General features: G+C 33.8%; 1 protein-coding gene across 1 annotated transcript in view; it reads right to left on the minus strand.

Moving 5' to 3' along the window:
• LOC139503366 (uncharacterized) overlaps positions 1–15427 on the minus strand; it is an 81800-nt gene extending 66373 nt beyond the window's left edge. Inside the window, exons 1-2 of the mRNA XM_071293137.1 lie at positions 15275–15427; positions 14384–14677 (exon numbers count right to left, since the gene is read on the minus strand). Of these exons, the coding sequence (XP_071149238.1) occupies positions 14384–14677; positions 15275–15427 (447 nt within the window). The remainder of the gene's footprint in view (positions 1–14383; positions 14678–15274) is intronic.
• Between the last annotated feature and the right edge of the window lie 9487 nt (positions 15428–24914).

A 24914-nucleotide genomic window follows, 5' to 3' on the forward strand; every position in this document is an offset into this window, starting at 1 on the left:
AATCCCATGACAACTTCAGTAACCTTTTTGAAATTAAAAGTTTTACACCTTAAAAGCATTAATGACGCCAAATACATAACATAATCTATACAGTTACAATGGCACTATTTATTTATAAGCATATATTATATTTTGGTTAGATTGTCAAGTATGTCGTAATATTTTAATCCTCCCATTTTAACGTTTCAAACGTTCTTGTTTTGTATTGCAACCAAACAAACAACAACGCAAATTATAGAAGCTGAAATGAAGTTGATGCCTTGTTTCTAATTTGAACGTAAAATAACGGACCAATGCGCATATGGCATATATACTGATCATGAGAACTAGCTGTCAGTTACTGTGATTACTCTCAGATCTGTACTCAACGTCTTTCATTCTTACGATTTACAAGTACCAGTCAAAGTCAACTTTGTAATTGACCTGTAATTCAGTGGTTGTCGTTTTTTTATGTGTTACATATTTGTTTTTCGTTCATTTTTTTAAATAGATGGGGCCGTTAGTTTTCTCCTTTGAATTGTTTTACATTGTCTTATCGGGGCCTTTTATAGCTGACTATATGCGGTATGGGCTTTGCTCATTGTTGAAGGCCGTACGGTGACCTATAATTGTTAATGTTTGTGTCATTTTGGTCTTTTGTGGATCGTGAATAGTTGTCCCATTGGCAATCATACCACATCTTCTGTTTTATATTTGTGTTTTGTTAGATGTATTTGTAACCATCTGATGAGTTGAGCCGTTTTCATCTGATTTTATATGTGTTGTTTTACTGTTACAATATACACCACTGTCCCATTTTAAGATTAGGGCCTTTAAACTAGTTTAACTAGCAACATTATGTATGTGTCAGTCCAAAGTCAGAAACTTTGTATTTTAGTGTTTGTCGTTGTGTTACCTTTGACTTTCGTTCATTACTTTGTACATAAATTAGGGTGTAAGTTTTTCCGTTGGAATTGTTTTACATTTATTTTATCGGGGCCTTTTAAAGCTTACTATGCGGAATGGGCGTTGAATGTTGAAGGTCGTACGGTGATTTTTTGTTGTTAATTTCTGTGTGTTTTGGTTTCTTATTGAGAGTTGTCTCATTGTTAATCATACCACATCTTCTTTTTTATATATACGTTAGATTATAATGCAGTTGGAAAGACTGAACAATGACTTACAGTATTCTCTTTACACATGATAGTATCTTGCCAATATATAGCTCCTTTAACTATGGAAAGACATGCAGGCAGTTGCCCTTACGTTGTTGGTCGGCCGAAACAAAACATTACATCAAAGATAACTTTATAAAGCTCATGCGTCGTATTATCTTATATGAATAGACCTTTATCTGAAACTCTCAAACCTCCATTTTGATTTCTTAGGGGTGTAAATAAACTTTAACGCTTATTTGAAGCTTAACTCAAAAGCCAAGTTTGTGGTTTTTGAAATGCATATACTTCAGTAAAACTAATAATTGTCATGTCAAAAATTAACATTTTTAAATTATTTTTCGGTGTTATATAAAATTCAGTGACCTTTTCCTGTAAATTAAGATAAATGCGAGCATCAATCAGCAACTTCGCGACTTCTGTTTTCTTTTTCATTGCAGCAAAATGAAGAGCACTGTTACCATTCTGATTAAAATAAAACCATCTGCCAATTTTAACATAATACTGAATAATAATAAAAGCAATGTATGCCATCACAGAATGATACGGATACATTAAATCAACGGATTAAAGATGAGTTGCAGTTTTTTCCCGACACGATGGCATCAATGTCAATATCGAGGATAATACACTATGCAACGGCCTGCAGGTAGTTGCCCTTATGTTCGGGGTCGATCGAAGCATAACATTACATTACATCTTAATTTTATAAATTGCGTGCGTCTCAAGCGCTTCTATGAATTGACCATTATCTGAAAATCTCAAATTTAAAAATCTGAAGGCAAGATATTTGTCAATACGCATCAACGGTCATAAACAGCTTAACGAACGAACTTGATAGCCAAGTTTACGGTGTTCGAAAAGTACATGGTTTCATGTTACACATGGACATGTGATTGAATATTTTTTTCAGTCTGGTATAATCTCACTGAACTTTTCCTGTAAATTTACTTAAATACCAGCGTCAACAAGCCATTTGACAACTTCTGTTTTCTCGTTGAGTACAGCCAGGTGAAGTGCAGTTTTATAATTCTGATAATAAAAACATTAAAAAATGCGAACTGTTAACCTAACAGTGAATATGAAAGGAAGCAATTAAGACAGTGATACGTAATAAAACATTAAAGTGTTTTCGTAGACTACTACTAGCAGACTAATAAATGAACATAAAGGAAAAAAAATTACAAGACATCTGCATCTACCATTTTAAGTTGAGATCTAATTGTGTTTACACGTTTCTCGGATAGTTGTAACACCACGTATTAGAAGAAATGTATACTATGCAATCCAGCGGGGTCTTAATATTTATCAAAACTTATAGTTTAATACGCCAGACGCGCGTGTCGTCTACATGTGACTCATCAGTGACGCTCACATCAGAATAGAAATAAAGCCAAACGAGTTCAAAGTTGAAGAGCATTGGTGACCTAAATTTCCAAAAAGTTATGTTAAATACGGCTAAGTTTATCTATGTCTTGGATAAGAAAATACTTTTTATTAGTATCATGAGTATCCTTAATATATTCTTTCGTATCATACTTTCACGGTACCTGTAGCAACATAAAATGATGTTTTAAAGCATGTATTGATATCTCTCACTTTACAATGACTGTCATATTTGCCATATTTAGCTTACCTTTTTAAAACAAAATGTGCCGAGGATTAAAAGTACAAATTAAACCGTTAAATCGTGTTTCTCCAAAATACTAAACGATATCGTTGCGAGGCACCTGGATTCATGCTAGACACAAAAACACTTACTTTAACCAATATGAACTTGTTTCTATGTGTGACGTATATTAAATAAATATATTGCGGCGTAAAATAAACACCAATCAAGTTATTATTCAATATGATGTTTTCACAAGAAGGTGATATTGTATGGGGAAAGGAAACAATTGAACATTATCTAGAAAAAATCAAACAAACATATGACAATTATTGGATGGATTATTCATAAACAAGTGGTCTAAATACTGAAACATATTTGAATGGTGGTTATTAACAACATACCTCGTCCTGCAAATTGATATCAATACCCTGGCCAATAAGACAGTCGACAATATCTGTGTTTCCTTGACATACAGCGTCAATCAGTTTAATTGAAACATCCTAAACAGAGAGACATGTGTCGTAGTTTATTAATATTATAATGTTAATATTGTTTTATATCCTGATGAAAGCATATATATCTTAAGATTTACAATAGACCACTTTCGAGTTCATCCGTCACCGGCAAAAACTCGTCAATTATACACGCCTTTATGACGTCATTTACCAGATAGAGGGGCTCGCCTGTATCCCTGCACTCTTTACGCTCATCAAGCGTCTTAGTGATCGTCTTTGTGCAGGATCAACTAGAAATAATGGTCGCTCTGTAGGTACTTACTGACAATTCCCTAATGACAGCAGTGTTGATTGTCAATTTTGAGAATTCAATTTGCCGAATAATTCGTACAATATAGAATTATAGTTTTCCAACCACTCGCTCAACATTGGAAGGAAGTGACGACGCCCCTAAACGCACAAATGACGATGATACAGGCGCGTATAATTGACGAGTTTTTTCCGGTGACGGATGAACTCGAAAGTGGTCTATTGTATTGACATGTACGCCCGGCAAAAAAATGTGTTTTCACTGTGAAAAAGAAATGAATCAATGGATAGAAGCAGATTGAAAACAGGAATGTTCAAGAATAAAAAACAAATACATGTAAAACAACCGAAGATAGTTCAATATATACTTCCTTTTCAAAACACGCATCATAGTCCGTGAGTTATTTCACATGTTAAATGAGTTGACAACTCGCAATAAACAAAAATACATCATTGTTTTATGTGATAATCAATTTTGTAGAACAGGACATTAACATCGACAAAGTCAAGATATTTGTAATCATTACTTTTATCCAACACAATCATAGATTTGAACGTAGTTTTTGAATTAGACTTGTTTACACCTTTTTGTTTTGGCTTATATCATATTTTCTTCCGTTTATATGATCCGTTCATTCTATTTTGTCTCTATCTTGTGTACATTTTTTTGTATCTCATGTTTGTGGTATATCATCCTTCCCGCAAGTTAATTGTTTTGTGTTTGGTTATAAACTAATATAAAGATCCATTTTGTTACTATTTTGATCAATTTATTTGGCAATCATCAATGACAGTTAGCAAGGTTTAAGAACATCAATTAGTCAAATGCGTTTGGTTGAATTTTACGTTTTTTACTTTTTTATTCTTTTGCAAAACGTTGCTTGTGTTGTATTTAGACACCTATACCACGAAATTTGGTTTACATGCACACGTATAAAATATGCAGTTTTTACCCAACGCAATCATAGGTTTGAACTTAGTTTTCAATTTAGACTTGTTTATATTTTTTCGTTTAAGCTTGTATCATATTTCCCTCCGGTTTATATAATCCGTTTATCCTATTTTGACACTTAAAAATGCAAGAGTCGATCCTAAACTAAGGTACATTATATGGTCTTCCACGTTTGAACGTAGTTTTCAATTTACAATTTACAATTTATTAGATTTTAAATCGAAATACGCAATATTTCGCTAAACAAATTAGCTTCATCAGGCGTGTGCTTCTCTCAAGGTGAAATCGGATGCATGACTAAAACATATGTTAGTTGCCTAATCTACAGAAGATTTAAGGAAAAGTGTAAAATATTTATTGATGTTGCGTAAAATATGATTGTTGCTACAACTACATCAAGTTGGAATGAAAGTTTTACACATTAATTGATGTTCGATAAATTGTATGAACTACAATAAATTAATTTGTATGATTTCAAGATTATGGTTTTGATTTGTTTTCAAAAAAATCTTTTTTCGTCTCTCTCATTGAGTCCCTCAGTTTCAAGAGTTCGTAACTGGTGCATCCAAAATCTCTCTGTCTTATCTTCCCAATTTTGATTTTTCTCAATGATTTGAAATGTCATGTTTTCAAAATCATGCCCTGCTCTTAAAAGGTGTCTTGTGATTGGGCAGTTATGGTTATTTTTTCGGATGTTAAATGGTGTTTCTGTTTCACAAACATATTGAAGAGATGCACACGCCTGATGAAGCTAATTGTATTGCGAAATGTTGCGTATTTCTATTTAGAATCTAATAGAATTTTTCAATGTTTTAATTAGCGTGTTTAAGTTATATTCTTAGACATTTATATTTTTATATATATATATATATATATAACTCGTCTAAACATCAACCCAACAATGTTAGATCTGTAAATTTGCTTTCGCAAATTTTTGGTTCTTCCTTCGCCGGTATTCGAACCCATGCTACTGTGATATCGTGACACCAAATCGCCTGCACTGCAGCCGTCCCGCTAGACCACACGACCACCTGGGCTCTCAAAAAAAGAGCTTTCGGTGGCCATATGTTACCTTTCCACGTCAGTTTTAATCTAGCGGCGTACTACAGTACATGATATATAAGGCATGAAGATGTTATTGTTACAGATCAGCTAAATTATCTATAGTAAAGGATCCTACAAATTAATGTAAGATACAGTAACAGAAAATAATTATTATATAGCAAGTCAAAAAGGGTACAACATCGCCATATAATAACTATAACAAATATATATATATACGACGCTAGATAAAAACTGACGTAAACAGGTAACACCCGGCCACCGAAAGCTTCATTTTAATGAAGCCCAGGGGGTCGTGTGGTCTAGCAGGACGGCTACAGTGCAGGCGATATGGTGTCACGATATCTCAGTAGCATGGGTTCTAATCCCGGCAAGGGAAGAACAAACAATTTGCGAAAGCTAATTTACAGATCTAACATTGTTGGGATGATGTTTAGACGAGTTGTATATACATAATATACACAGCCATGTATCACCATCACTGCTGGTGATCCGATGGATAATATAAAAAAGAAGATGTGGTAAGATTTCCATGAGACAACTGTCCACAAGAGACCAAAATGACACATACATTAACAACTATAGGTCAACGTACGGCCTTCAACGATGAGCAAAGATAAATCTGTTGTAGAGTTACAACTGCCTCAGACGTACTTATAAATATTATTATTTTCTGTGACTGTATCTTACATTAATTTGAAGGATCCTTTACTATAGATAATTAAGCTGATCTGTAAAAATAACAACTCCATGCCTTATATATCATGTACTGTAGTACGACGCTAGATTAAAACTGACGTGCAAAGGTAACACCCGGCCACCAAAAGTTTCATTTTTATGAAGCCCAGGTGGTCATGTGTTCTATCGGGACGGCTACAGTGCAGGCGATTTGATATCACGATATCTCAGTAGCATGGGTTTGAATCCTGGTGACGGAAGAACAAAAATTTTGCAAAAGCAAATTTACAGATCTAACATTGTTGGATTGATGTTTAGACGAGTTGTATATATATGTATATCTACATTTTATATTTGCACTGGGTAATTAATCTTGTCTAACTATAGTAGTGTTTAGAGATATATCTGAAAAAGGAGGGGGGGGCAGTAACTAATGGAAGAAGTTTCAATTTTTCATAACTTGTAAAAAAACATTCAAAATTTTCAAAATATTTTTAACATGTATTGCTATCAAGTACTTAATAATATAAGTTATAGATATTGCTATTTTAACAGCTGAGGCGCAGCCGAAGGGTGTACAGGGTACTGAATGGTGTTGAAATATCCATATCTACAGATAGGAACGTAGATAACGGATGTATCCCCGGTCTTAGTCTAAATCTGGCGATTTTTAGAGAAATTCGACCACAAAGTTAAACGTGAAAGTAACGGGTTTTCTTTTTTCATTTTTTAAATATCTTTTATTGAAATTTGGGATTTTTACATAATTATAACGGAATGTAGGGTACTACCTTATGTCGAAACTTACAAGTATACAAATACCACATTGCCTCACATTCTAATTAAGAAAAAAATCACACACCTAATTTTTAAGTAGCAATAAACAAAAAAACAATGTCAATTGGACATGCTTTGATACTATATATGCCCTTGCATTTTTACTAGATAACATTTTTGTTCGCTTTGGAGATTCCGTATATCGTCAGGTTATCGGAATTCCAATGGGGATTAACTGCGCACCACTTATTGCGAACTTTTTTTTGTATTGCTATGAGTTACAATTTATGACAAAAATCAGCAGAGACCCATCGAAACATCTGATAAACAAATTCAGTAACACTTTTAGATATTTGGATGATATTTTGGCTCTCAATAATGACGACTTCAGTATGTATACTAACGAAATTTATCCTGTTGAACTTACTTTAAATAAAGCTAATACTAACAATGACCACTGCCCTTTCCTCGATCTTGATATCTATATCATTAACGGAAAGCTGAATACTATAATTTATGATAAAAGAGATGATTTTTCATTTCCTATCGTGAATTATCCATCTTTAGATGGTGACGTTCCATTGTCACCATCTTACGGTGTTTATATATCTCAACTTGTACGATTCGCTCGTGTATGTAACAATGTTTTAGATTATAACGAGAGAAATTTATGTATTACTGAAACATTATTACACCAGGGTTTTCGATATCACAAACTAGTCAAAACATTTACTAAATTTTAACATCGGTATAAGGACATCATTCGTAAATATAGCTCATCATGCAGACTTCTTATACGTTCAGGTATTTCACATGCAATTTTTTTATGGAAATATTCTTTATAAAGCACAAAAATGTCAGAATTCACCTCAGAAACTAATAAAACCTTTAAATATACTTATTAAGAAGGGCTATAGTTACGATACTGTTGCCAGGTCATTAAAGAGTGCATATTTTGGCATTAATATTGATTCACTTATAGGGTCTTGTCATCGGAACTAAACACATTTATGCAAAAACCAGTTGTTGGCATGACACGGGTTATGTTCTTCTTATATATGTTATGATGGTATGATACTTAACCCCTAACGGGAAGGATTGTGCCTGATATGCTTATGATGAAATCATAATATTTCCATCAGTTTACTTGAAGTCTGGAGCTGGCATGTCAGTTAACTGCTAGTAGTCTGATGTTATTTATGTATTATTGTCATTTTGTTTATTTTCTTTGGTTACATCTTCTGACATCAGACTCGGACTTCTCTTGAACTGAATTTCAAATGTGCGTATTGTTATGCGTTTACTTTTCTACATTGGCTAGAGGTATAGGGGGAGGGTTGCGATCTCATAAACATGTTTGATCCCGCCTCATTTTTGCGCCTGTCCCAACTCAGGAGCCTCTGGACTTTGTTAGTCTTGTACTATTTTAATTTTAGTTTCTTGTGTACAATTTTGAAATTAGTACGGCGTTCATTATCACTGAAGTAGTATATATTTGTTTAGGGGCCAGCTGAAGGACGCCTCCGTGTGCGGGAATTTCTCGCTACATTGAAGACCTGTTGGTGACCTTCTACTGTTGTTTTTTCGATGGTCGGGTTGTTGTCTCTTTGACTCATTCCCCATTTCCATTCTTAATGTTATGTACCAAGTCAAGAATATAACAGTTGTTTTTCATTCGTTTGTTGTGTTTGCGCTTTTGTTTTTGATATGTGAATAAGCTCATCATAGATACCAGACCAGGATTACATTTTGTATTTACTCCATACGCGCATTTCATCTACAAAAGCCGCATCAGTGACGCTCGAATCCACAAAAGTTAAAAATGCAAAAAAAGTACGAAGATGAAGAGCATTGATGACCGAAATTCCTAAAAGTTTTGCCAAATTCAGCTAAGCTAAAGTAATGTAGGAAAGCCTTAGTATTTCAAAAAATCTATTTTTTTATAAACAGTAAAAAGTAAAAACACAATAATACTGAACTCCCTTAATCAAATGGCAAAATCAAATGACAAAACACATCAAACAAATGGCATCAAATATCATAATCCTGACTTTGTATACCATTTTCATATGTAGAAAACGGTGGGTTGAACCTGGTTTTATAGCTAGGTAAACCTCTCTTCAGTATGACAGTTGCAACGAATTTCATTATATTGAAAACGATTTAAACATTAAAGCATATTCTTTTCAATTATGATTCAACAAAACTCAGCATAAATCATTTGAGGGTCTGGAGGGGGATGGTAGATGCTTTTATAAGTTATCGGTACCATCCAAGTGCTCCTAAACAGGAAGAAATTACGAAAGAAGAAGAAGATGCATGTTAATGTTTGTATTCAAACATGAGTGATACCAACAGTAAATTGAGGCTCCGACAAAAGGATAAAATATTAATAGAAAATTCTGATTGATGCTAAATAAGGACAACAGTTATTTGAGATGGGGTTTTAATTTCAAATACCCCAAGAGACTAGATATGTCAACAAGACAAATTATCTAATAATTGCCTAAGCTTAGGTTATGCAAAGTTTTACAAAGATTGGTCAAGTATTTCTGTCCTATTAGGTCCAAGGACACAGTTATCGTCATATGGTTTTCGTTGTCTACGAATATAGTCCCTCGTGTAAACAGTTTATACATGTAACTTCTTGATATTAAATGCATGCAATATTAAGTAGGGGAATGTAATTACATGTTAAAGAAAATAAGGTGATTAATCTTTATGTTAAGTAGTGAGTTGGTCCAATTCAAAAAGGTCAAATTTTATCACGTCTGATTTTGATATTTCGATTGACCTTGTTAGCCTTTCATGATTTAAATATGTTTTTGTATGTGTCAACCTATTTATCTAATAGTTTCAGACTTATCATTTTTAATTTAAATGCAATAACGAAATAACGTTATGATTTAACTATTCATCAATAAATCATGAGTAGTATAATATACCGATTAACTTTAGTACATTTATTCGTTTCATTTGGAAATCTGAAAACACGCATAATCGCCAAACAACCAATCAGGTGAGATAGTATCGTTTATGAACGAAACATGTTTGTTTACACGGAACATACAAATCGTTTCGTTCGTTTCGTTCACACACGACTTTGAGCGGCAAAACACGATTTGACTTCAGTAAACGAATTGAATGCAGATACACGATTCTGATTGATTTAACTCGTTCGTTCTCATTTCATTCCATTCGCGTGTTCGTTCTGTGTTCGTTCCGTGTAAGAGGGAACGTTGAGTGGTTAAGTAGCAGTAACTGTGCCTTGTATTGAATGGAAGTATACATGTAAAAAGTGTATTCATTACAGCTTTGATATTTATAATTAATTTGAACTTGTTAACTTAACTTTTATCTGCAATCAAACTATTGACTGAGAATTTCTTTCCTTATTATATAATCAAAATAGACGCTCAGCTTAAGTTATGACCAATTGTCAAAATGGTTAAACTAATGCATGTATTGACTGTTAAACAAACTAAGTAGTATTATATACAAATTTTCCATTATCTTTGATTTAATCATGCCTGATTAGGGAATCTTTGATCTTTTGACAACAGTAACAATGAGTAATGGATTTTGCTTTTCAAATATCAATCTTTTTATGCAGGAAAATGTATACAAATATATAAAAATCTATGACATCAGATGAAATAAGAGAAAAATAACTTAATCTGATATACAGTATTGTATTATTAATTTTTAGAGTTGAAATTTTGTCATTTCGGTAGTGATTTATGAAATTGATGAAAAATAAATAGAAAATAGTAAACCAATATTGAAATGATTATGTTCTTAGTTAATCTAGAAATCTTAAATTCTGCTTTAGGTAAATCTCCAACAATATGTTAAAAAAAGTAATGCCATGTAATGCATGACATTACTCAACTTTTTGCTAATTTGGAAGTAATGCATTATATTACAATTATATGTATTGCAAAAAATGCTATATTACACATTATATGCAATTACTTGGAAAATGTAAATTTAACAAATTGAATTGGTATTACCCCATGCCTGACAGAGTCTCGTCATATAAAAAAACACACACACACACAAAGTTACACATAAAAACACACCAGCAAAAATGAAAGATAATACAAACACATTGATGGGATGTATAAGTACCGAGCCACGTCAAACGGATATCACAGGAAATAGACCAAACAGTAGAAGTCATTTTAATAATAGAACAAAGACAAGTGAGTTCAATATAGCACGTTGTTAAGATGATAAATATCGTCAGCACGCAGATATACATCAAGACCATCATGTATCATTTATGAAGTTAATACGGAATATTTATCAACAAGGTCTTAGTACCTTCCCATGACCTTTTTTTAGAAAAAGGACCACACTTTCTTTGACATACCCCTGGTTCATCAACTTTCTGCTCAGAAACTGGTGACGTTTTACAAAGACTGAGTAGGAGCTGCAAGTTCTTAAATATCGAATAAGTTGGAAAATATATCCCATATGCAATTTGGTATATTGCTACTAAGGTGTGGAAAATTGATTATTGCAAAATTAAAATCGTCTCGTTTGTCTTAAATATTGGTACTGAGATGACTGTGTATGTCAAATTCAAGGTATACGTCTAACAATTGGTCAGAGGAACTCAAGTCTGTTTTTCTTAAGTTTCTAGTTCTGAGGGATAAATTAATGAAACCCAATGAGAAAAGTTCAAATTGTTAATGGAGAGAACATCATCAATATATCTGAAAGTGAAATAAAAAGAATCTGACTTCTTTGATATTCGTGTTTTTGTCTGGAGGAACTCCGATTCACAAGAACATAAGAAGAGGTCGGTAAGGAGAGGCACACAGTCGTTCCCAATAAAAGTCCACCTCTAAATTCAACAAATATACTATCGATAAGAAATTTCACTAAAGTTCTCTTTTTTTTTCTAATTCGTTTACAATACATTCGTAGTAATACGATTTACATACAAAGACAATATTATTTGAAGCTTTGTCCGCAGGAACAACTACATACTGATCATGAGGAGATGATAGACATTTCACGGCCTCTTAATTTATAAATAGTAATTATTAATTATAAATATGACCATATCAATGATAATCCATGTCAGCACAGTTCATTTATAATTATGAACAGATCAATGAAAACTAAATATGTCAACACAGAAGTGCTAACTACTGGGCTGGTGATACTGTCGGGGAATTAAAACTACACCATCAGTGTCATCGACCCATTGTTGTGAATAAACGCATCATAGATATCAGGATTACATTTTACAGATTAGAACAGACAACAGCAGAAGCTCACCAACAGGTCTTCAATACAGGGAGAAATTCCCGCACACGGAGGCGTCCTTCAGCTAGCCCCGAAACAAATATACATACTAGTTGTGATAATGAATGCCATACTTAACTCCAAATTGTACACAAGAAACTAAAATTAAAAATAATACACGACCAACAAAGGCCAGAGGCTCCTGACTTGGGACAGGCGCAAAAATGAAGCGGGGTTTAACATGTTTATGAGATCTCAACCCTCCCCCTATACCACTCGCCAATGTAGAAAAGTAAACGCATAACAATACGCACATTAAAATTCAGTTCAAGAGAAGTCCGAGTCTGATGTCAGAAAATGTAACCAAAGAAAATAAACAAAATGACAATAATACATCAATAACAACAGACTACTAGCAGTTAACTGACATACCAGCTCCAGACTTCAATAAAACTGATTGAACGATTATGCCTTCATCATATGAATATCAGGCACAATCTTTCCCGTTAGGGATTTAGTATTTTACCATCATAACATATATGAGAAGAACATAACCCGGGTCATGATTACAACTGTTTTTTCTTTAAATAAATGTGTTTAGTTCCGATGCAAAGACCCTATAAGTGAATCAATATTAACGCCAAAATATGCAATTTTAATGACCTGACAATAGTATCGTAACTATATCCCTTCTTAATAAGCATATGTAAAGGTTTTCTTAGCTTCTAAGGTGAATATTGACATTTTTGTGTTTTATAGAGAATATTTCCATAAAAAAATGGATGTGAAATACCTGAAAGTATAAGAAATCTGCATGTTGAGCTTTATTTACGAATGATGTCCTTGTACCGATGATAAAATTTAGTAGATGTTTTGACTAGTTTGTGATATCGAAAACCCTGGTGTCATAATTTTTCAGTAATACATAAATTTCTCTCGTTAAAATCTAAAACATTGTTACATACACGAGCGAATCGTACAAGTTAAGATATATACACAGTAAGATGGTGACAAGGGAACGTCATCATCTTAAAATGGATAATTAACGATAGGAAATGAAAAAATCCTCTCTTTTATCATAAATTTTAGTATTAAGCTTTCCGTTAATGATATAGATATCAAGATCGACGAAAGGGCATAGGTCATTGTTAGTATTAGCTATATTCAAAATAATCTCAACAGGATAAATTTCTTTATTATATGACTATAAATTTACTGTTTTTTCATTGGCTAAAAGCATAGGAAATCCTCTTTGATAAAACATTATATTCACCGCGGCAAAAATCACGAGAGGTTAATATAAGATTTGGAACAGCGTCCGTGTACCTAAATATAGAAACGGGGAATTCTTGTTAGCTATTTTAGGGATGTATAAATAAAATGGTTTTTAATTGAACGACCGAATAAATATCAACCAATCAGCGCTCTCGACATAAAATCGTTGCGATCTCACAGACGACAGTTACATGTTTCCGGCAACAAAGTATGGCTGGAGCAGCAGAAGTAGCTACTGAAAAACGCTTTTCATCGTTAAATAATGAGAAAATTAAGAAGATTTTGATAGAAAAGGATTCTAAAAATACTCGCCGATTAACAGATTCTAGCGTGAGGACATTTAAATCTTATTTACGAGAGAAAAATCTACCTGAAGATTTCGAGAATTTGCCAAATCTAAAAATATTAAAATGACACTGAGAACTAAAGAGTCATATAATAAAGCAATTGTTGACTTTTGATATCAGTTGATACAATGATTTATCAACCCCAGAGATGTGATATTCACCTCGGCCGTTGGCCTTGGTGAATATCACATCTCTGGGGTTGATAAATCATTGTATCAACCTCATCAAAAGTCAATAATTGTATATTAGTATAAATACTGAAGTCGTCATTATTGAGAGCCAACATATCATCCAAATATCTAAAAGTATTATTAAATTTGTGTATCAGAAGTTGTTTCAATCTTACCAGTTTAAATTGATATGGATCAAATTTATATTGTGCTCTGGTGATGCTGATTAAAAATATATCGTTTACCACTTTTTCTCACCCATTGTGGTTTCGTTCACTTGTTCTTAACCAAATCTTGTGCTTTGTGTAGAACTCTAACGATTATATTACTTACGGATTTTTTCAGCCAGAAATCAAACATAGTATCTAAGTTGGCATGAGATCCATGTTTAGGATAACTACAATATCCTGACGGACTATTTTCAACATCTTTTTCAGAATATCGGTCGTCTGTTGCCTGGTACTTTGAATCACCACATTTAATCGTGAATGTGTAAGTCACCATAAACTCATACTTTTTTGTTATATCATTGATCTTTCTCGATAAATTTGTATATAAAGTGTTTCCATCTGATATGTTCTTACTTATTTGACCTGACGGGTTTTCGTTATGATATCTTGACAAAATCTGAACAGCAATTGTATTATTTGACTTACAAATAACACATAGTTTCATAGCATTTGTTTTTCTATAACAAAAAAGTCCAATTTCATGATACAGTTTTGGTTTTTCAAAGATTGAATCACGCATACAGAAAACTAATAAGTGATTGTATAAAGCAGGCGGTAAAAAATCAAATTCGATGCATAGCCACGGTGACCTAAAACATTTGTCGTTATTCATGCCCTCGCATATGGTTTCGAATGAACAGGAAAGTTTCGTAATTGCACTTGGACATATAAGTTCGTCTTCGTTGTCCTCTACGATTATGTCGAACTTTTTCATTACGTCAATTATATAGTCAAGATTGTCTAGAAATTCACGGCATTTACCCTGTAACATTGTTTTAAGTATTTCTTTCCGTATAAATCCAGTTTCTCTAAAGTCAAGAAGTGTCTGATAATGAGGCTGAGATGTAATCGATGGCAAATTATCTGCATTAACAATGCATTTAAATGCGTCTATTAGCCATGATGGATTGATAATAACACAATCCTTTAAACGTCTGTCTTCGAAGAAAATTAAGTTTCCAACCTGATGCTGAAATCTTAAAAAAAGAATTACGTCAAAGTCAGATATCCATAAGATTGGTTCCTTCTGTGCCTGCATCTTAACATCCTCAAGTGTTAAAACATTGTTTCCTTTCCTTCGTAATGTGTTAAGCGTCCTTTCGAATTTGATAAATCTGACAGGATAATCCTCTCCCCATACAGGCATGCTTTTCGCAACATCGAAAATCCTTCTTCTAAGGTTATCAAATACTTTCTTATGTGAAATTGTATTTGAGACATGCATGATTCCTCCCCTTATATGATCTATACGTTTAGTATTTTTCAACATTGTGGTCAAGTTGTTTTCTAAGTCCTTCTTCCTTTTATTAAGATCCTAAAATTCAATAATGATTACTATGATTTCAACAGTTTAATCATCACGTATTTGTCTTTAAAATTATAAAAGATTAAAAAGAATAACAGTAGTTTTCAAGTGTTGTTATTTAATAATATTATTTGATACTCATAGATAACTTGATCTATTTACGTACTTGTTCCCAGATATGATTTATATGTTTCTTCTCATACACTACCAACTATTTGCCTAACGTTTACATGTACATTAAATGCCGCTATATATTATAGTACTTTTAGGAAACATCACTAATCAGTACATGTAGTGCCGTGATATAAACAGTACTTTTAGGAATCCAAAGAAATAAGTACATTAAAAGCCACTATATAAACAGTACGTTTAGGAAACATCACTAATCAGTACATTTAATGCCTCTATATAAACAGTACTTTTAGAAAACATCACTAATCAGTATAGTAAATGCCGATATATAAACAGTAATTTTAAGAGACATCACTAATCATAACATTTATTTATACATAATTTTTACTAATGTTGAGAAAAAATTGTTTTCAGTACTGAAAATTTCTGTCATTTTTCAGTACTGAAAATTTCTGTCATTTTTCTGTACTGAACATTTCAGTCGCTTTTCAGTTCTGAAAATTTCAGTCGTTTTTCAGTACTTAATCTTTTTGTAATCTTTAAGGACTTCTACACATACAATATAAGGTCAATGTCAGAAAAATGTAAAATGTGATTTATACTGCAACTAGTTGTGTTTATTCCCTTAAGATAGTAACAAAACTATATGTTGTACGATGTCAATTTCATCATGGAACAATTTCTCCACAATCAGGGGAGTCCACTAAGGGATGAAAATAAGTTTGACATTTGTGTTACGATTTGAAAAGCTATTAATTTATTAATTTAAGTTGCAGTATAAAAACAATTTAAGGTCAATGTCAGAAAACTATAAACTTTTTTGTACTCGCCGCAAAACAGGGGAAGGGCTCGGAAGAAGCTCGCCCTCTCCAAGTTTTTCAGCCTCATACAAAAAAGTTTATATTTTCCTGACATTGCCCTTATATTGTATATGTATGAGGCTTAGAAACTGGGGAAAGGCGAGATTTGACTGCCCCTTCCACAGTTGTATTCAGAATACCAAAAAGTTTATATCTGTATGACATTGACCTAATATTGTTTTTATACTGCAACTTAAATTAAATCATTGATTTTTAGATCATAACTATTATATATTATTAAAATAAATACCAAACTTATTTGTATCCCTTAATGAACCCCTGATTGTGGAGAAAGTGTTCCATGATGAAATTGACATTGCACAAACTATAGAAATCAACGACAACGAAAGCCCGCAATAAACGGTGTTTTAATCTTTTGCTGACGACAACTTCCAAATTTACTCAGGACCAGGATTCTTCAGGACCAGGATTCTTCAGGGTAAAAAGTTACGAATTATATCAAAAGTTAGTTCACATTTCATTTAGTTAGTATGGTGGTCATATAATCAAATACGGTGGTCAAACTTGGAGCATTTTAGTTGGGTGAAAGACAATCCGTCTTGGGACATCTCGGACCGTCTAAAAAAAAGACAGCTTTGACCATCTATAATGACAATCCGGACAAAGTTAAAGTTCAAAATTAGACTTTTATATAAATAAATGATTTAAGGAAAAATATCGAGTCTGATGAGAAGTATATAAATTGAAACTTGTTTTTATTTCACTTTTGAACATGTTGGGTATATATAAAACTATAACGTCAACCATGTCAACTAGGGGAGTGTTTTTTTTTTTTTTTTTTTTTTTTTTTTTTGTTCTTCAGTATTGAGCCATAAGAGGTCCAAGGTCTATTTCTGTTTTATTAATGAAAGAGGGACAACAGATACCAGAGAGAAATAGTCAAACTCATAGAGTGAAAATAAACTGAAAACGCCATGGCTAAAAATAAAAAGACAACCAAGTAAATTATAGGTATTTTAGACGGAAGAGACGCTTAGTCTAAATGATATTAATAGATTTATAAATGCAGAAATAATAAAATATGAGCTGTGTGATAATATACAAATAACACATAGCTGAGAGGGTAATAAAGCAGATTGTGACTCCGAGAAAACATTACCAACCACGGCGAAGCCAAGGTTGACAATGCTTTTTGGAGGAGTCCCAATCTACTCTATCACCCTCTCAGCTATGTGTTATTTAATTTATTATACTGAATGTCTTCTCATTATTGTCTCTGACAGATAATTGTATTTTAAAAGTAATTTCTATGACTGACGTCACGTACATAACGTTACGAGTAAAAAAAGGTGAGGCAGGACAAGTTTTGCACTAATTTAAACCAGACTAATTACAGCCAAACTTTAGTACCTTATATAAATGCAATACTTGTATATGCAGTTGGGAATTCATAAGATTCATTTCCACGAGGATGATTAATTCTGAATAAAAATGGTACATAATGACTTGACTTAACATGTATTATAAATAATAAAAAATGTATATATTGGCTCTCAAAAATGGCGGGTTTTGGACCTGCTGAAGACCCAAAGAAGCTACAGAACAAATGAAGCAAATTTGTGCTCTTTGGGTGTTTCCCAGACCCTTTCTTACTCTGAAAATGCAAGTTCTGAGTAAATTAATTTTTGACAATATTTTAATCTCAATTGAAGATGTAGAGATTCAGATTAAGACTTAAGTTTTTAAGGACACCATCAAACGACGTATATGTAGGATAAAGCAATAATTAAATTCACATCTTTAAGTATGTGGCTGCTGTTTTATTTTAAACTCATCATCAAGTTAATAACAATTTAGCTAAATTACAAAAGGAATGCATCACTAACAGAATTCAGAGGGGCAATCAATGAACAAACAACAAATAAATAAGAAACATTGATCCCAAGAATTAATGGGGCTACCACAGAGGGTGAACAGAACTTGTTTCTTGCATGACACTCAGCGTGAACACAATTTGATATGAAGACAAAATTTTAGTTTTTAAATTTCCTTCATGAGTCATTAGCTGCAATGTAGTGCCCGCTGTTTAATAAAAGTGAGATAAGTGTTCCTGAGACAATAAACCTCAAATTGAATAAAACCCGTTTTCATTGCAAGTATATTCAAATAATATTTGTAATTTTAATGTATAAAGATTTGGGAAGTGTTTTCCGATATTTTTCTGAACCAAGATGAATTTTGTGAAGAATCTGGTGCAATCTCATACTTTTCAATAAACCTGCAGAGTTATTTATTTTCAATACATCGTAAGTCAGGTTATTTATTTTCAAACTACCACAGAACAAGCCATTTATTTTTGTGATAATCAAGGCTGAGTAAATCCCCCCCCCCCCCATAATATCTGTAATGGCCTGACCATTAAGTTTAATTGACGATTGGGCTCAAGCAACAGGACTATCAGGTGCTGATAATTTATTATCAAACCAATCTAACAAATGGTAAAAAGCTGAAAAACAAATAAAATACAATTTTACAATGTGTTGAATTAACGTTTCTAGTGTATGAAATGTCCAAAATAATTGATAGCACAGTCCGTTGAATCCGAGAAAATGTTGTACTTTCAAGAACGGTTACATTTTCAGTATTTCACGGATAAAAGGTTTAATTATACGAAAGGCTTTAAACACAATGTTATATAATTAACTCACTCTGTGGTTAGCCACGAATTGTGTCCAAGATGACGTCTCGACGAAATGTTCCTCGTGATCGTAATGACCTTGAAGTTATCCTGTAACGGATACGTGTGAGCGAGGGAAAGATAGCGATGATACGATGTTTTAACGTTCTTATAAGGTTGAAAATGAATAATTCTCTTAGAATGGAACACAGGGGTGTAACAGTATGAAATAAAAACAACGTTAAAAAGTACGTTAATTGCAATTGGATTAACCCAAAAGATCGGTACGAGACACAAAAACAACATTTACTAAAGATTATAAACATTTGCAGTAACTGAAAACTCCTAGTAGTTAAAAACCAATTAAAACCACCATATAAATCATGCTCAAGAACGCCATTACCTTGTATACTTGTACCTTGAAAACATATACATTTGTACGATCAAGGTTCTTGGAAAGTGGTGATCCGAAGATTTTGACCAGTACTAGTAAAAACATAAATAGTCTGAGCTTTAAGCCGTATTATGCTTGAAAATATTTACTTGATATTTGTTATATTCAATGTAGTTTAAAGATAACGTTTGTATCCGATAGGGGACTATATATAGCCATGCATTAATCACAGAATGCTTTTTATTTCTATTGTTTGAAAGCTGTATGAGAAAATAGTTTTTGTAATGCTTTGATAGATTCTCTTTTTTTTGCTACATATTGTTGATTCAATATAATTATTATGACAAAATTATTACTCTAATTAACATTTATTAAAGGGGCGCTAGCTACGAGGTGTATATCATGTATATGTAAGTGGCAATAAGTGAAATTAGGCATTAAGCTTAAATCCTAGGCATTAAGCTTAAATCCTAGGCAATAAGCTAACGTCTAGTCAGTACGCCTATTGCCTTAATTATCTTAGGCATTAGTCTTAAATCCTAGGATTAAGCTTAAATCCTGAAAAAATGTGTGCTGGCATTAAACTTAATGCCTAGAATATGAATGCTAGTAAATAAAATACATTTATTTTTTTAAATAAATTATATATATTTGTTACATAATAACATTATGAGAACTGGGGCCTGTTTATCGAAACTGTCATACAATCGGTCCAATAAGATATTCTTAGAACAGAAATTATGATAATATTATGATCGACTTACGACATGTCTCAGCATGCACATCGAAGCTATCTGAGGATTATCTCAGCTAGGATGTCATAACTGCTGTCCTGAGTATTGGCGTAAAAGAAAAGGGACATGGAGCCTTTATAGAAAAACGTGACAAGTTCTATTACGACTAAGAGGCCCTACGGTCAAACCTAAAATATCGGTTATTAGAAACGATCAAGCCTCCTAACGACCTCCAGCAATTTTTGAACAGCACAAGATAAAATTGTACAAGCCTGTACTAATTATCGCAGGCTCACAGACGAGTACTTGAAATTTCTCAAAAATACAAAAACATTAAATAGCCTTCAAGACATTGATACGTGCAAATTCTCAACAAATATCCGAATATCTAAAGTCGACCTGGCAATTGAAACTTTGCACGAGCATCGCCTTACCTTGACAAAGGCTAAATCAACAAAAACGAGGACATATAAGGGCAAAACCACTTCGCACAGTGGAAACTCAAACGTTTCTGACATGTCAAGCCTAGCAAGGAGACAGCGTGCCAAGGCAGAGTCCGCTAGATCAGAGATAGCCTTTGCCGAGCAAAAGCTGCCTTCTTAAGCTGGAGGCCGTTCAACAGGAACAGACCCTATACAGACAAACAGAAATCAAGGCAGAAATAGAACAAGAAGTCATCCGTACAAAACAAGAGGCCACAGAAAAGCCGAAGCGGAACAAGAGGCCACGCGTAAAATTACTGAGGCTGCACACATGAAAGCTCGAATCGAACAGGAGGAAGAGCACATCAAAGCTAAAAAAAACAGGAGTCCGTTCGCAGGAAAACTCTAATGGAACAGCAGGCCGCACGTGCGGTTAGAGAAAACTTAAGGCCGCTATGAACATGCTCGAAGCAAAACGTGAAGCTGCAGCCGCAGAAGCGTGTGCAAGCTTTCGTCAATTAACATCATGTAACAACTGCTGGAAAGGAAGTAACAGGAACTCAAAGGATGAGACAAAGTCCTGTTAAGATTGAGCTGAGTCATGAAGCACCAGCGTTTGTGCCATCCGTGGCACGGAATTTACCGTCACAGACATCTGCTGTCTTGCCTTCCGATACTAAGTCACCGGAGGTTACCGTAATCCAAGATCTGAAAATAGTAACTGACATACAAGAACTAGGCCTTTCAGATGAGATCCCTGCTGAACACAAAAAAACAAGGTGTTAAAGAAGAGATCCATGTTGCACACTAGCAACAAATCAACCCTATATCGGAGATTACTAGATTTCTCTTGCGTAAGGACCTGCTTTTCTCCGGTTTAACAAGCTTCAACGATCGGGCAGAATCCTTCCATACATGGACAGCAAGCTTTAAAAACGTAACAGACGAGTTATCTGACTCGGAACAGATTGAATTATTGATCAAGTGGCACGGTCCAGAGTATGCTAAACATGCCATAAGCATAAGAGCGTCGAACGCCAATCATTCTACAAAAGGTTTACAAAGATTATGGAAGAAGCTTGACGAGCGGTATGGTGCTCCAGAAATGTTGGAGGGCTCAATCACGAGTAAACTTGCCAAATTCCCAACCTTAAAGAATATAGACAACGCACGTCTCTGTGAACTGTCTGACATTCTATCAGAAATAGAATATAACATGGAAAATCCCAAGCTGGGATGTTTGCTAGCTTATTTCAACTCATCGTCCGGAATAAATCCTATCATTGAAAAATTACCCTATGGACTTCATGAAAAGTTGATTATAAGGGCGTCTAGATATAAATATAAACACGTCGTTTCCTTTCCACCCTTTACAGAGTTATCCGTATTCATCAGTAAAATTAGCAAAATCAAAAAAGATCCTGTATTCATCTTTGGGTCAAAGGTCACACCAAATACAAAAAAAAGGTTGAGCAGCAGCAATCTGGAGACATCAGAAAACAAGGTCTTTGTATTCTGCACAATACAAAGCATTCCTTAAATGAATGTCGAGCGTGCCGAGCCAAGTCAATAGAGGAACGTAAAGGTCTTTTAAAAGAAAACAATTTATGTTACAAGTGTTGTGATTCTACCACACACAGGAGCCGGGAATGCAATGCACGCATAATTTGTAAAGAATGTGAAAGTAAACAACACACTTCCGCACTTCATATCACTAGACCACATCAACCTGCAAGTTCTCAGTCTAGCATCGTCTAATGTCTAAGATGAAAAATATTGCATTAAGCGTCAGGAACAAATCCATAAGCGAAGCCCGATAGCTTACATTAATCCGTTTTTGACGAAGAAGGACTTTTACGAGTAGGAGGCCGTATCGCTAAATCTGACTTAAACCTCCGTGAAAAGAAACCATTGCTCGTCCCTGGACGCCATCATATAGCGACATTATTATTCAACACTACCATGACAAAATAAAACATCAAGGTCGTCACTTCACATGTACAGATGGAGCGATTCGACCCGCAGGATTCTGGATCGTCGGAGCTAAACCCTTGATCTCTTCTCTCATTCACAAATGTGTGACATGCCGCAAAGAAAGAGGGAAAACATGAGTGGCAAATCATGTCTGAATTGCCAGAGGACTGGCTTGAACCGTCACATCCGTTTACCAACGTTGGAATAGACACCTTTGGACCCTAGACAATTGTTTCACGTTAAACACGTGGTGAATACGCGAACTCAAAACGTTGGGCAATTCTTTTCACATGCTTAGTGACAAGAGCTATTCACATCGAACTCATCAAGGAAATTAGCTCTTCAGCCTTGAAAAACGCCGTCAGAAGATTTGCCGCTTTTAGCATGACGCATGACGTGCTAAATACATGCATGGCAGAAGTTTCCGCAATGATCAATTCAAGACTCTAGTGCCAGTAACAACAGATCCAGAGAATCCGATAGTCTTAACACCAGCTATGTTATTGACACAAAAGACCGATTACATCTTCACTTCAGATCAGCTTGGAGAATTCGAAAAACGGGATCTATGTGTAGCCGAATGGAGACGTGTACAGGCTCTGGTCAGTGTTTTCTGGTCCCGCTGGAGGAAACATTACCTGCCGTAACTACAACCACGACGAAAATGGATCGAAAATCGCGGTGATCTTATCAAGGAAGACGTTATTCTCCTTAAGGACAAAAACATTTGCCGCACTCATCGATCAACGGCCTATAGAAGTTATATTCAAAATGTTCAAAGGTTCTGACGAACATGTCCGGGAAGCAGAAGTACGAAGTCGTAAATGGAAAAGCCATCGTATACACACGACCAATCGTGGACATGATCCTTCTCATCGAGAATGACTGTGTATAATTCATATTATAATGATTATTTGGATTTATATGATCAGATATTCAAGTATGTTATATATTTGAAATGGTTATATCAGTTAGACATCAGAAGGGGAGTACTCTATTGCACATTTAATGTTTATTACATATTTTCATATTTATCCGGAACAAATTGAACTTGACCGATTTCTTAAATCACCGTATTTATTATCGACTACCTTTAATTTCTGTGACACCCTCCGCTTCAATATTTCAACACCTGGAAAATGGACTACATTTTAACTTTCTGAGGAAATCGAGACATACTACTGCCAAGTTCGTTTGATTCAATTATAAACTGTGATAAATTAATCTGTTTAACTCCTTAACGTTCATATTTAATTCGTACACATTGTAAAATATTGTATTTTTATTTCTTTCAGTTTAACAATCTACTGACTACTACGTAAACCTTTCTGGTGGAATAGTATAATTATAATTTCAAAACAAGTTGTGTTCGTTATATATTCATCCAGATTGCGATTGCAGTCACCTAGTTAAACTAGTTGAGTCCGGCTCATCATAAGGAAGCCTCCGGGTTCGAGAGTTTATCGCTACTTCATTGTACTTTGAAAACCAGTTTGTGGATTTGCTGTTTTAAAATGTAATTACTTTATAATTAATTGCTTAACAGAATTTTTTAGCAACTAACACCAAATACCTAATTTCGGATAAAATATAATAAGTTACATTAAACATAGCATATATTAACAAATAAAAAGTTTTTCAAGTTTGGACCAACCTTAATATTCACAGGTTCATTTCCTGTACACACCATTACAATCGGAGGATTCAGATGTTCACTAGTCTTTGTCTTTGTTTTGTCCGACGCATAACAAAGAATATTGTCAATCCAAAAGCTTATTTTTTCTGAAAATATGAAAAAATTACCATCAAGTGCATATATTACAATCGATTATCAGAAAACAAACAAATATTTATTACATGCATGCATGCTTTCCTTTTGAATTATGTTTAACCACGACACAACCATGTTGCATGATTGCTTATATGGCTCTAATAACTTTTTATCAAACTTTTCATATTCTTATCGTGTATTCTGTTTCTTTGAAAATTCATACAAAATCTACGAATTAGATTAACTGTACTTAACATGTTATATTCGTCAATATATGTTTTCTTTAAGAGGAATTTTAATGAACTGGATCGATTTGTAAAAAAAATGTATACCAGAAAGATGCAGTTATCTTAAATATAGTGCCCTTATCAGAACACTGTCGATTCAGTCAAACTAACCAATA

Source organism: Mytilus edulis, chromosome 14, assembly GCF_963676685.1.
Source record: "Mytilus edulis chromosome 14, xbMytEdul2.2, whole genome shotgun sequence".
Taxonomy (NCBI): domain Eukaryota; kingdom Metazoa; phylum Mollusca; class Bivalvia; order Mytilida; family Mytilidae; genus Mytilus; species Mytilus edulis.